We start from the raw sequence: 14,693 nt of genomic DNA, 5'->3' as shown, positions 1-14,693 counted from the left end.
CCTCCCTTTCTTTCCCTCGTGTCCTCCTGTCCTCAGGAGCTGCTCCCGGACAGGAAAAGGGTGACCACGCGGAGCTACCTGCCCATCCTGCCGGTGGACACGGACACGGGGAGGAACTACAGCTGCGTGGCCTCCAACCTGGCGGCCCCCAGCGGCAAGGTCACCACCGTCACCCTCAACGTCCACCGTAAGAGACCTTTCAGAACAGCCTTAACCACCCATTAAGACCTGGAACGCATCTGTGTCACCTTGGCTTTTAACCACTTTAACCATTCTTTTTTTTTTACTTTGACATTTTCCATTGATCAATCAATCAATCAATGAATCGATTGTTTACCGGCTTCGATCAGTGGAACCAACGTTGTGTACTTGAGGTTCTTATTTTGAAATTAAACGGGTTGACAATCACTGCTAGAGCCGTAAAAATCTTCTCTTATGGGGGTCCCTGGCATATCTCTTCAAATGGTGGTCTGAGGGCTAATTATTGTCAATTTGGGGGTCCTTGACATGAAAAAGTTTGGGAACCACTGCACTGCTGGACTGAGTGGATACTTACTGACCACTGCTGACCACCAGCTGTTAGGCTGACGATGGACCAGTTTATTAGTTTATTAGCATTCTCTCTCTTCATCCAACACTCTTTTTGTCATTGATGTCTTGCAGAGTAATCATATTCATTGTGCAATCTAATGTATCCTTCAGCCAATATCACCCCACAATGTCAAAATGCAACTCGTATTTCTGCCTATAATTAAGCAACAATACGGGAGAGAATGAGAATCAACTGTGCATTGGATGATATAAGGTGATTACATTACATAATGTGAGCAGAGTACCTTTAATGACAGTAGCTATGGCACAGACTAATCAATATGGCATGGCCTCAAGTGTATTATTGCTTTTAGAACATTGCTGCCAGCTTTTAGCAGCAATATTCACCCGCAATGTTGTCAAGAAAAAAAGCAGCTGTTGTTGCAAACCAAAACCTAGTGTAATAGTGGGTTATTATCATCATTATAAAACCCAATCTACAAATATTATATGGAATACACACATACAACCTCTTTACTTTCAGTTTCTACTGCTACGCTTAGACCTGTGGTTTTCAACCCTTTTCATATCAAGGCCCATTAATTATTCAGCATTTGAGCCACAGACCACCAACCACTTGATGACATTTAGCCTCTCAGACCCAAAACTAAAGAATATTTTGTTATCGTTGGATAAGATTTTGTCCACATTTCCACGCTGTATTGATGATGGTGATACCATAGGAGAGATAACAGGCAAACGTTGATCAAAAATAACAATTCTTCTAGTTTCTTTCTAAATGTGTAGACGTATTGTAAATGAAGTAATACAGGCAGATTTTTAACAATAATTTTACTCTTGAGAGTGTGAAATGAAAATGAAACCAAACGGACCCGGGAAGGGTCCATTTGGTTTCAGTTTGCTCTATTGGCATGCATATGATCACTTGGACTTGGACATGAGCTTGAGAAGCCGTTCAGTGGACAGGTTGAGAGGTTTTCACTATCACGAGTTCTCTTTCTAGATTAATTTAATCTTTAACCTCCTCCTGTCCCACAGACCCCCCCACAGTGACCCTGTCCATCGAGCCCCGCTCTGTCCTGGAGGGAGACAGGGTGACCTTCACCTGCCAGGCCAGTGCCAACCCCCCCATCATGGGGTACAGGTCTGTAGTAGACAAACGCACGCACGCACGCACCGTTGCTTTTGAGCAGATAATGTTTTCAGCTAACTGGAGCTACAGGAAAAGCCATGACAAAACACTGCGATTGAACACAACAAAAGAACGTCGGAAACGAACGAAAACAACGGCCGGGAGGTTTTGACAGGGAAACATACAAGTTAATTCTTTTTTTTTTAAAGGGGCGGGGAGACAGATGCACAACGGAGACGGCGCTTGTTTCGGTTAATGATACACGTGTCATTCTTGTTTTTCTCCCCGCCATCATCATCCTCATCATCGTCAGGTGGGCCAAGGGGGGTGTGGTGCTGCAGGGCGCCAGGGAGAGCGTCTTCACCACCAAGGCCGACCACTCCTTCTTCACGGAGCCCGTTTCCTGTCTGGTGTTCAACGCCGTGGGAAAGACCAACGTCAGCATCCTGGTGGACGTGCACTGTGAGTCCTCCCAGATGTCCACCTCTGCGTGGGACGTCAGTGTCTCATTTCCAATAGACCTTTTCAGGCGTCCCACAAATTGAGACCCTGTCCTACATTGTGTCTGGCAGGCAGGCCTCAGAGTTCAAATGTCCTAATACAGTAGTTAGTCCCCTAAGAGTTGACTTTCTGTTGTAAAGCGCTCTCATTATCTCTTTTCCTGCAGGATGTGTTTTAAGCCTGTTAGTTGGGGATATTTAAGAAATATCCCCAATAGGTTACAATACCATTTCGGCCATACCCTTAATCGGTAGAAAACAGCAGAGAACACTGACGTCACCAAATTTGGAGCAACGCCCCTCTGCACTGTTATTGGTTAGCGACAACAAGTTGACTCCCACTTCCTATGCCAGGTTTCCCCAAGCTTTTCTTTTTGAGTCGAATGCGAAAGAAAATAAAATCTGTCTCAGCCCTCCCCCTCCACACACAGACACACAGACACACACACACACACACACACACACACACACACACACACACACACACACACACACACACACACACACACACACACCTCTCTTATTTCGCCACGTTTCTTTTTTCATTTTTTTTTCATTCCTTTCCAGGTTTTATGCTGCAGTTTAAGTTTTTGATGAAATACATTGAAAGCCACTTCACTGTATCGTACCATTCCCTGTCTGTCTCATTCACGGACACACCGGCCCGTATTTCTTTTTGAAGCTCTGCTCAAATACAACATACCAGCGTTAAGCTGTTAATGTTTTAGTCCTTTTTGTTGACAACCCTTCAAGCACGGTCAGGACCTGGACGAATTAGTGACATCTCCATTGTGGCCAGATCAAGTCAAACCAAGACTAGTCAGATCTGGCCCAGAATAGCACCTGATTTCAACATAAATCCTGCCCATTAGGACGGACGTCCCTGGATGAATCAGAAGAGAGTCTGATCGAGGCCAGATCAACTTAGGTCATATCATAACTAGTCAGATCTGACCCAGAATAAGCTATATTATTTCAACTGGTGAAGACGTCCTGGAAATGACGTAAAGATCATTCCCATATGGGCTGTGATCTGGCCTAGTCCTGAACGCCACCGGAGGACGTCATCATAACGTCATCATGACGTCATTTGGCTTGCTGGGAAACCTTTCACTTTAATGCAGTGGTTTATAACCTTTTTCCATATCAAGGTCCATTATTTATTCAGCATTTGAGCCACAGACCACCATTTGATGACATCTAGACTCGCAGATCCAAAACTAAAGAATGTTGTTATCATTTGATAAGATTTTTGTGTTGGTATCAGATTCATAGGAGAGATAACAGGCACAAATAACAATTATTGTACATTCTCTAATTGTGTAGACTTCTTGTAAATTAATGAATGCAGATGTTTAACAATAATTTCAAAATCATTTCAAAACACAAGTTGAAAAATAAAATGGGGGGCCTAATGCATATCACACTGTGGGGGTCCTTGAAATGAACATGGTTTAACCCATTCTGAACGGGAACCCATTTTGGGGTTCACATTATGTTATGCTTTAGCTATTGAAAAATAGCAGATCTACAAGCTCATAGCGCGCCACCGAGTGGCGCGCTACGAGCTTGTAGGTCTGCTATTTTTGAAAAAATCGAAGAACGACTGACATTTTTAGAATCTGATCTCAGGTCAGAATGGGTTCATCAGACCAGTGTGTGTCCAGTGGAAACCTCGTTATGAATCTGATCTCAGGTCAGAATGGGTTAAGAATCACCAGAGTAGAGCTATACTTATCGGTATTGATGAGGTGCTGTTATTCATTTGTCTCTTCAGTCGGTCCCATCCTGCTGGTAGAACCGCAGCCCAAGACGGTCAACATTGACATGGACGTCAGCCTCAACTGCAAGTGGGCCGGCAACCCCCCACTCACCCTCACCTGGTTCAAGAAGGGCTCCAACATGGTAGGATATATTATTATATATATATATATATAATATATATTATTATAGTCCTCAATGTCCCGTCTGGCGGCCCAGTGTTGTTTTTGGCAGCAAGTTTTCTATTTTAGTTTTAGTCATAGTCTTTGGAATGAAACTTCATTTAGTTTTAGTCACATTTTAGTCACCTGGAATGTTTTAGTGTTAAAAAGACTAAATGTCATGAGATTTTAGTCGACTAAAATGTATTTTGGCGGGCCTTGATACCGTCGTATCGGCTCATTTTACACTTGCTATAATCTGCTATTTTCAGCGCGCAATCAAGTGTAAAATCACTTATACTGGATCTCCTGTCCACTAGTCCCTTCCTAACATTTTAGTCTAGTTTAGAATTTTTTTTGTCATAATAGCTTAGTTTAATTTAGTTTCCATTTAGTTTTCGTCAGTGAAGAAAGGTAGTCCACGAACATTTTTCGTCTTAGTCGACAAAAACGACACTGCGTCGGCCATGTTCTCCTGCTAACTGTATAACTATAATTGTCCACACAGACGTATTGTTGCGATGTGAACTCTGCCATCCACGTTGATTTGATTTTATATTGATTTGATTTTATAATTCCTGGAATCGTTCACAAGACACATCCGTGCTCGGACACGTACAGACAGGCCGTTTCCGTGCTCGGACGGACACAGGCAGGCAGGGACACTCATACCTACGCAATGAAGTGGCTGCACCACTCAAAACAAAAGCTATTGAGAAAAACAAACACAATAAAGTCATATTATGTCCACTGTGATCCTCTCACATATAAACAGAGATCAAAGACATAGATCTTTATGGTGCAAACGGCCCTACAGTATGTCAGTCAGTCAGTCAGTGGATATATTCTTGCTCTTTTCTGTTTCCTACATTCTGCTTTTCTTTCTTTCTTTCTTTCTTTCTTTCTGTCTGTCTTTCTCTTTTTTTCCCTCTCCTCCTCACATGTTTTGAAGTCTGCTCGTGCCCCTCCCCCGCAGGTCCTCAGCAACAACAACCATCTGTTCCTGAAGTCGGTGAGCCAGGCGGACGCGGGGCAGTACGTGTGCAAGGCCATCGTCCCCAGGATCGGCGTCGGAGAGACCGAGGTCACGCTCACCGTCAACGGTCAGTGAAGAGAGATATATGAAGTGATATATCATGTGACACTTTGGCTTTGGCAATGTAAAAGTATGTTTTCTCATGCCAATGAAGCTCATTTGAATTGAATTGAATTGATATAGTACCATACCAGGTGGTACTACAGTACTGGAGAACAATCATAATAACAGAGGTGAAGAACAAAAGAAGACTAGCACCAAAGGATCTTAAACGGCGAAGGAAATAGATTATTTTCTTTGTTTTCTTTACACACGGATTCAACCTCATCTTTTCACCACAAAAGATGGTCTGGTACTACTCCTAGGTATTAATAGACCATCTTTTGTCGTGGGAAAAGAAGTCCTGTGTCTTCTTTGGCAATTATTCGATCATACAAATACACCAGTTAGTTTATTTTTTAATTTGTGTGCAGTATATTCTTTTCAACGACCTCTCATGTTCTCTCCTGGCTCAGGTCCTCCCCTCATCTCCAGTGAGCCGGTCCAGTATGCGGTGAGAGGAGAGCGAGGAGAGGTCAAGTGTTACATCGCCAGCACGCCTCCCCCGGACAAGATAGTACGTTAGAAACACACGCAGCTTTGATGCTTCTCTCCGTGACTCATACCACCGTCGGTTTAATTGGTGCTTTATCGGGAAAAACAAAACAAAACAGGAAGATCATAATAATCGTAATAGGAAATCGGTGGGGATAAGGTGGGAAAATATAAATTGTAAAATATACATTTTACGAACACATACATTTGAACCGCAGTTCCATATTAGTTAATATATATATAAAAAAATCACACCCGTGTGAAGTGCTCTTATCATCATACATCATCTCATTCCGGCCAATCAACATCCTATGTCCAGCTTTTAATGTTTGTGTTCACACAAACACTCAAAACTGGCCATTCGTTGTCAATGGCATTCGATGTTTGTGTTAAGGACAAAGGTTCCATGTGTACACTCTCAGAGTTACAGAACCCATAAGGGTCCACTTGGTTCCAAACTATCATTTAGCTGGAGACCCCCTGGAACTGGGGGGTCCCCGGACCCCACTTTGGGAACCACTGCACTATACACAGTGCAATAACGTGTTAATTTGACTAGGCTATCTATCTCTTAAGTATTTATAAACGCCTGAGCTCTACTACACGCACTACACTCTCGACCCCCTTTTCTCACACAGTGACTCAGCCTCGGAATGTCACCCACGATCCCTGCACGGCCCGTCACGCAAACTAAACAACACTAATGCTAAGCTTCTACTGTGGCTCCGTGGGATGCATCTGGAGTAGCTTTCTCCAAGTTCAGCTGCAGTGCTCGGTCAAAGATCGTCCTGTGCGAGGATGCGTGCGTGCGTGCATGTGCGCGCCCGTGTGTATGTACGTATGTGTGTGCGTGTGTGTGTGCGCGCGTGTGTGCGTGTGTTTGTATTTGTATTACTATATTTGTGAGGACCAAATGTTTTTTCTTTTTAGAGATAATGTTTACAATTAGAAAAATATTTAGAGGTATTAAAGGGTTAGAGTTTTCCCTATCTTATACTTACTTATATATATACTATACTTATACCCTATATATAGTCGTGTGGCGATGCCGCAAACTGTAAAATAGCAGATGTACAAGTAGATCGGCTATTTTACCGGCTTTTGGGCTTACGGTTAAAAATGCAAAAAGGTTTTCCAAAATGCGATTTGCAAAATCGCTGTCCTAAAATGTTTATTGTCCTCACAAGTAATAGTAATGTGTGTGTGTGTGTGTGTGTGTGTGTGTGTGTGTGTGTGTGTGTGTGTGTGTGTGTGTTTAAATTCAACTGTGGGTGACCGTGATCCATCCTGACTCGCAAGTGTGCGCTCTTAATGCAGCCTGTGGGAGGGCAGGGAAGGGAAGGGAAGGGAAAGGGACCGAACGAAAAAAGCCTCATAAAATATGAAGGTCTGGGACGAGGAACAGTTGTCCCAGTAAACGCCACAGCCAGGGAGAGTCCACCGTTCTCCTGGTATAAATGGGCAGATTATGGGAACATGTGGCCTCATGAATAATGAACCCGGGCCCTCGGTGCATGGTGCTTCCATGCTGAATAATACAGCTGCTTTTAGCGTTTTTCGTTGACGTTACTGTATCTCTCACTGACTCAGTCAGAAAGAAGCCCCTTTAGCCCGAGGTATACGTGTGCACAAACTGTTGCTGTTGCTTTTTCACTGCAGGTTTGTCATGCGAGCGAGGCCGGTGCACGTGTTGTGTTGCTATGTGCAAATTAGCGCGACCGACGTCTCTGCAAATTTGTCTTTGTGTTTCTGTTTTTATTATCACGTGCACTTCACAATTATTCGGCTGGTAGCAACATTGCAGCCAGGCAGGGAAATTCTTCATCAGACTCCTACAGAGATTCCTGACGAAGGTCAGTTCGACCTGAAACATTGTGCTAGCCTTCAATAGATACATTTCCATAGTGAAGACAGTGTGCTTCTTGTTGCACTGTTCTCTCCCACGTACGCACCTGTCCTTGGAAGTTATAGGACTTTTCTTTTATCTATAAGAAAAATAAGATAAAATACAAATAATTCATTTAAAACGTGAGAAGCTTAAATATTCGACGGGGGGGGGTGCTCTGTCCAGAGATTTGATACGATTTGGGAGCAGTTTAAAGATTATTTTAATCTAAAGTTTCCTTCTGGGAACACTGAGGCATAGGACGGTACGGTGAGTCACCTGATGGACAATCTCTGTATGGCAAGCGACAATCTGTAGAGGAATTATTTCATTTTCAGCCCCGTGGTTTTACCTATGTATTGTTGTTTGTCAAATCGAATAATAACAACGTGGGCGGCATGTGGTTCAGGGGGTAGAGTGGCCGGTAGTGCAGCCGGATGGGAAAACCTGTGGGTTCCCAGTTCGATTCTGGGCTCCCTGCTCAGAGTGTCCAAGTGTCCTTGAGCAAGACTCTGAAGAACCCCTAATTGCTCCCGATGTGCAGGTTGGTGCCTTGCACCGCCACCGGTGTGTGAATCAGTGAATGTGTGTGTGTGAATGGGTGAATGAAAAGCACAATCTATGTCAAGCGCTTTACAATAAATGCAAATTAATCCCGACTGAAAATGTCAGTTAAAAAAAAGCTCAATGAACATCTAACACATGCGTGTTTTTTTCCAGGTGTGGGCGTGGAAGGAGAACGTGTGGGAGAAGGAGCGAGGCACCCTGCTGGAGCGTTACACGGTGGAGCAGAGCAAGCCGTCGGCCGAGGGCGGAGGAGTGCTCTCCACCCTCACCATCAACAACGTCATGGACTCCGACTTCCTCTCCACATACAACTGCACGGCCTGGAACACCTTCGGACCGGGCACCATGATCATCAGCCTGGAGGAGACCGGTAGGCGGGAGGCTTTGTCTGTATTTAGTTTTAGTTTAGTTTATTTAGGCTTAGTCTGTATACGTTATTGTATGTATTGCTTTTGTGTTGCAGATCTATCTAAAAGGTCTAAAAGGGATCTAAAAGGGGTTCCCAAAAGGGGTTCCCGCCCCAAACTGGGTTAAGGCGAAGAGTTGACCTTAACCCATTCTGGGCGGGAACCCCTTTTGGTGTTGTAACCATTGTGTTATACTTTAGCTATTGAAAAATAGCAGATCTACAAGCTCATAGAGCGGCACCGACTGCCACGCTACGAGCTTGATCTGCTATTTTCTTTTAAATCATGACAATGTGGCACAAATCTTTGGTTACATAACATTTTGGGGGACCTTGACATGAAAATGTTTGAGAACGACTGACATAGAAACATGCATTTTTCAGAAAACTGTCAGGAATAAGAAGACATTTGTAGAATCGTCCTCTGGTCTAAATGGGCATATAGCCCAGCTACATTTTGAGACACGCTCCATATAATTATGGCCAGAGCTCATCAAACCCTGTACACTCAAGACATATGGAGCTGACCTGTTCTGACATTCCATATGTTGATCCTATACCCCCCATGGCAAAGCGCTAGCGCTCGCCCAGCAGTCTGCTGTCACCCAGGCGGATATGTTGATCTGACCCCCCATGGCAAAGCGCCAGCGCTCGCCCAGCAGTCTGCTGTCACCCAGGCGGATATGTTGATCTGACCCCCCAGGGCAAAGCGCCAGCGCTTGCCCAGCAGTCTGCTGTCACCCAGGCGGATGCGTGCACGCGACCTCGCCCTCAGGGTGTCTTAATGGAACTTATACTTTGTCATAGGATGGTGACGCATTGTGACTTGTACACCAGCTATTCTTGGCAAGCTACACTGTCATACAACAGCATACTGATGCTATGATGTTCTGCTCTCTCTGCTCCCCATTGGTCCTCTCTCTCCCCTTCCTCTGTCTCCTATTCTCTCTCTCTCTCTCTGTCCTTTACCTCTCTCTCTTCCTTCCAGCATATTTTGACAGCTAATTTTACTTGAGTATTTCCAACTTCCAGTACTTTTACTTCTATTCCACTACATCTCAGAGGCAAAATTTGTACTTTTACTCCACTAGAATTATTTGAAAACTTTAGTTACTAGTTACTTTGGCGATTTTAATTTTGATTAGAAAACATACATTAACCACTTCAACCCTATACATTTCGGCCATTTGAAAATTTGCGACGCATTGTGAGCTTGTAGATCGACTATTTTCAATAGATTTTGTACTTTAAGTACATTTTGATGCCCATACTTTTGTACTTTTACTCAAGTACATTTTCAATTCCGTACTTTTACTTGTAACGAAGTACTTCTAAATTTGTAAGTACTCAATTGCAGTACTTACAATTGAGTACTTTTTCCACCACTGAATACAAGGAAGTGGGCTTCTTATGCCATTTGTCTGCTGACCATGCAATGTCAACAACCCTAACCTTCAGAACAAGAGGTGACCGTGCTTTTGCGGTGGCGGCCCCAGAGCTATGGAACAACCACCACCCCCCCCCCCCCCCCCCAAGTCTCCTACTTAACACACCTTTTTTCACTGGCTTTTAATGTTATCTGATTAATTTAATGTGTTTATGTTGTCCATGTCTCACGTTTGTTCACATAATATGCTAGGTTTCCTTGTTCTGCTTGATGTCATTTGCTTTTATTGTGAAGCACTTTGGTCAACTTTGGTTGTGTTAAATGTGCTATATAAATAAAGGTTTATTTGATTTGATTTGATATCATTTTTGAGCCGAATGCGAACGACAATTAAAGCCTGGGTACCTGAGGCTATAGTTCTAGTAGATGAAATGAACAGTGCACCCTTCCTTCCTTCCTTCCTTCCTCTAGATGAGGTTCCAGTTGGTATCATCGCTGGTGGGACCGTGGGCTGCACCATCCTCCTGTTCCTCTGTCTGCTGGTCCTGGTCCTCATCTTCTACCGGCAGCGCAAAGGCAGTGAGTCACAACCATATACGCACGCAACGCATGCATGCATGCACGCACGCACGCATGCATGCATGCACACATGCAACGCACGCATGCACGCACACATGCAACGCAACGCACACATGCAACGCAACGCACACATGCAACGCATGCAATGCAACGCACGCACGCATGCAAGCACGCAACACAATGCAACGCACACAACGCAACTCACGCAACGCTCGCACGCACGCAATGCACGTACGCAATGCTCTGTATTGATGTTGGTATCATAGGAGAGATAACAGGCAAAATAACAATTATTTTACTTTCTCTAATTGTGTAGACTTCTTGTAAATTAATGAATGCAGTTGTTAACAATAATTTAATTTAACTCCTGAGAGCATGAAATTAAATACAATTTACTCAAGAGTTAAAGATCTGGGAAGCTATAGGGACCACCTGGAACCCCCTCAAGGACCACTGGTTGAAAACCATCTATCGATCTATCAATTTCAATTCAAAGGAGCTTTATTGGCATGAGAAAACATGCATTTACATTGACAAAGCATGTGGCAAAACAAAACAATTTATATGAAACAGACCTGGGAAAGTATTTCAGTTGGTGGGGGACTGGGGGTACAGCATTGTGTAATCAGAGCTATGTCACATTGCAACTTTGAAAAACTGGCTGTTTAGAAAATAGTTTTATAAATTGTACATTTTGGTGAGGGTAGATAATTATAACGTTTATTTTATATAAAGCTCTTTTGGAACAGCAATCTTTGTGTGTATTTAAAATATATTCTACACTGCAATTGTACTTCTGAGAGTGTAAATAAACATGTACCAATGAACCTTAAATGATCAGGGTGAGTGTGCAGTCATCACACTTAGAATATGCTTTACAGTTTATAATATACACAGTAAAAAACCCACACCTGCAGGGCAAATAACCGTACCATATGGATGCGGGTAGCCTCTGATCTCACTCCTCTCGCCTATACAAACACTCGCCAGGGGATTGAGGCCCGCCGCGGAGAGACGCAAAGGCCTCTCTATCTTACTCTACCCCGCTCGCTCGCTTGTATTACAACTCCGTGCCTCGGCGTGTTTCTGCTTCGCAGGTCGGCGCGGGGTCACTCTGGGTAAGCCCGACATCAAGGTGGAGACCATCAACAAGGAGACCCACAGCTTGGAGGAGGATTCCGGCAGCGTGTCCACGGCCTCGCGCATGGTCAAGGCCATGTACTCGGTGAGTATATATACTGTATACTAGCCGTGGTGATGTGGTGGTGCGTGCCGTGCCGTGCCGTGCGGGGGGTGGAGTGGTGTGGTGTGGGTAGCTACGCTGTTTTCCTCGCCTGAGGTTGTAGAGAAAGAAGAACCTTGACTTAATGTAGCAGCTCGATGGCCTCTCGCCCTGCGCTGAGCTGTGCGCCGTGGCTTTCAATAATGTTAGCTTAAGTCCAATGGTGTTGCACGAAGGTTCTATTCGTAGCGGATCTACTTGTAGATCCGCTATGTTCGCTTTTTTTCTTTTTTTAACATATGTTGTACATTGAAAATGTTTGACAGTTTTTTTACTTTTTTTGGCCTATAATAATAACGCGCTTACTAATAACCAATCTCAATAAATCTCTTGTGACATGCTCTCCATCCACTACTGTATGTGTTTTTTTAACACTCTCTTGATTCGTTTTGTCACCTTTTTTCTTTTCCTTCCTTATTTCCCCCCCCCCCACCCGTTCTTTTTTTTGGTTCATTTATTATTTTGTTTTTTGTCGTTTGACGATTTAGTTTCTCCCTGCTGTGTCTTTCTCTCCCTCCAATCAGCCCTTTAAGGACGACATCGAGCTGAAGTCTGACCTCCGCAGCGACACCTTGGACACACGCCAGGAGTACGACCTGAAGGTAAGATGACCACCGACAAGAAGAAGGTCAAAATGACCTTACAATGATGAGCACCTCACCAATCAGATGGTCAAAATGACCTTACAATGATGAGCACCTCACCAATCAGATGGTCAAAATGACCTCACAATGATGAGCACCTCACCAATCAGATGGTCAAAATGACCTCACAATGATGAGCACCTCACCAATCAGATGGTCAAAATGACCTCACAATGATGAGCACCTCACCAATCAGATGGTCAAAATGACCTTACAATGATGAGCACCTCACCAATCAGATGGTCAAAATGACCTCACAATGATGAGCACCTCACCAATCAGATGGTCAAAATGACCTCACAATGATGAGCACCTCACCAATCAGATGGTCAAAATGACCTCACAATGATGAGCACCTCACCAATCAGATGGTCAAAATGACCTTACAATGATGAGCACCTCACCAATCAGATGGTCAAAATGACCTCACAATGATGAGCACCTCACCAATCAGATGGTCAAAATGACCTCACAATGATGAGCACCTCACCAATCAGATGGTCAAAATGACCTCACAATGATGAGCACCTCACCAATCACCATGACATTGTTTCACATTTACCACCAGCACTTCATTCTATACGTTCAACAGATATAGGGGCGTCCAAACTCTTTGTGGCTCTGCTATTTTGGACGGACACAAAGCAACCTATAGCTACTGAGCACTATATTTATTCACCCTTTTTAAAAGAAGGCCAGAAAGGGGGGAGGGTTGGAAGCAGAGTTGTGGTATTGTGAAAACAGAAGGGATTGTGCAACAGTTCTGGACCAAAGAGAAGAAGTGAAGTCATCGTCAGCCCTCGATCATGGTACGAGGTTGTGCTGCCCCCCCCCCCCCCCCCGCCCCGGTCCCACTGAGACAGGATTATTATTATAATAGTCCCTGAGACGCTCAAGGTGACGCGATATTGGATGTGTCATGAGAGACTCGTGATGTGATGTAGTGTGCGTGTGCGCGTGCGTGTGTGCGTGACTGCGTGTGCGTGCATGCGTGCGTGCGTGTGTATAAACTTGGAAAGGAGAACGAGGAGGTGGCACGATGCCAAGCATGAGAAGGAGAGAGAGGTGTGTAGTCTAGTTAGAGGAAGCGTTTGAGGGCGGGGTGGGGGGTGTGGTGCCTCGGCCGGCGATCGGATAGCTGGACTCTGAACAACATTCCTGCTGTATCATGGGAGAAAGAAAAGGTTCGGGAGAGCTGTGCGTAAAATGGACACCACTGAGAGGAAAACGATAAAATATGAGCATCTCTCCTCCCAAAACTTACTCTGTGTGTGAACTCCAGTTTAGTGATCGGTGATTTCCACCACCACCACAACACAGAAGAGCATTCAAACAATATATAATTACCTTATGTAGACTTCTTGTAAATTAACCTAAGTAAGCTGGCTGGTTTAACAATACTTTCACTCTTGAGAGCGTAAAATTAAACCAAATGACTGGTTTCACTTTTTTTTTTTTCATTTTGTAAAATGAAACCAAATGACATGGAGTCAGGTGACTCATGTGAGAATAACTCACATTTGAGTCACATAAACATAGTTGCTCATGTACACATTAGACTTGATCATACAAGTCCTATGTGTCTGAGTAGCCCTTGGACCACAAGGTCATGGGTTCAATTCTGAGCACCGCCAGCTCAGCGTCAGGAGTAGCACGGCTTGTGTGCGGCAAGGCGTGCGGTATAAGTACTGGGAGCTGATGGTATAGGGATGGTACTCCACCTCAGCAATCCATCTCCCAGGGGTCTAGTCACTAGTGCATTGTAACGGGAACAGACTCCATCTCCCAGGGGTCTAGTGCATTGTAACAGGGACAGACTCCATCTCCCAGGGGTCTAGTGCATTGTAACGGGAACAGACTCCATCTCCCAGGGGTCTAGTGCATTGTAACAGGGACAGACTCCATCTCCCAGGGGTCTAGTGCATTGTAACGGGAACAGACTCCATCTCCCAGGGGTCTAGTGCATTGTAACAGGGACAGACTCCATCTCCCAGGGGTCTAGTGCATTGTAACGGGGACAGACTCCATCTCCCACGGGTCTATAGTGCATTGTAACGGGAACAGACTCCATCTCCCAGGGGTCTAGTGCATTGTAACGGGAACAGACTCCATCTCCCAGGGGTCTAGTGCATTGTAACGGGAACAGACTCCATCTCCCGGGGGTCTAGTGCATTGTAACGGGGACAGACTCCATCTCCCAGGGGTCT

At 44.5% G+C, this 14,693-nt stretch overlaps 1 protein-coding gene across 2 annotated transcripts in view; it reads left to right on the top strand.

Moving 5' to 3' along the window:
• The window catches only part of kirrel1a (kirre like nephrin family adhesion molecule 1a), a 69,759-nt gene that overhangs the window by 49,465 nt on the left and 5,601 nt on the right, over positions 1-14,693 (top strand). Inside the window, exons 5-14 of one of the 2 annotated variants that reach the window (XM_080792895.1) lie at positions 37-187; positions 1,591-1,696; positions 1,998-2,146; positions 3,962-4,089; positions 5,083-5,209; positions 5,658-5,758; positions 8,342-8,558; positions 10,453-10,557; positions 11,658-11,785; positions 12,367-12,444. In XM_080792895.1, coding sequence (XP_080649021.1) covers positions 37-187; positions 1,591-1,696; positions 1,998-2,146; positions 3,962-4,089; positions 5,083-5,209; positions 5,658-5,758; positions 8,342-8,558; positions 10,453-10,557; positions 11,658-11,785; positions 12,367-12,444 — 1,290 coding nt within the window. Of the gene's footprint in view, positions 1-36; positions 188-1,590; positions 1,697-1,997; positions 2,147-3,961; positions 4,090-5,082; positions 5,210-5,657; positions 5,759-8,341; positions 8,559-10,452; positions 10,561-11,657; positions 11,786-12,366; positions 12,445-14,693 lie in introns of both variants that reach the window. The other variant, XM_080792894.1, reaches the window with a different exon arrangement.

Source organism: Protomyctophum bolini (assembly GCF_963924005.1).
Source record: "Protomyctophum bolini genome assembly, chromosome: 20".
Classification (NCBI taxonomy): domain Eukaryota; kingdom Metazoa; phylum Chordata; class Actinopteri; order Myctophiformes; family Myctophidae; genus Protomyctophum; species Protomyctophum bolini.
Note: the sequence above shows the minus strand (reverse complement) of the source record. Positions and strands in the feature narration are given on the sequence as shown.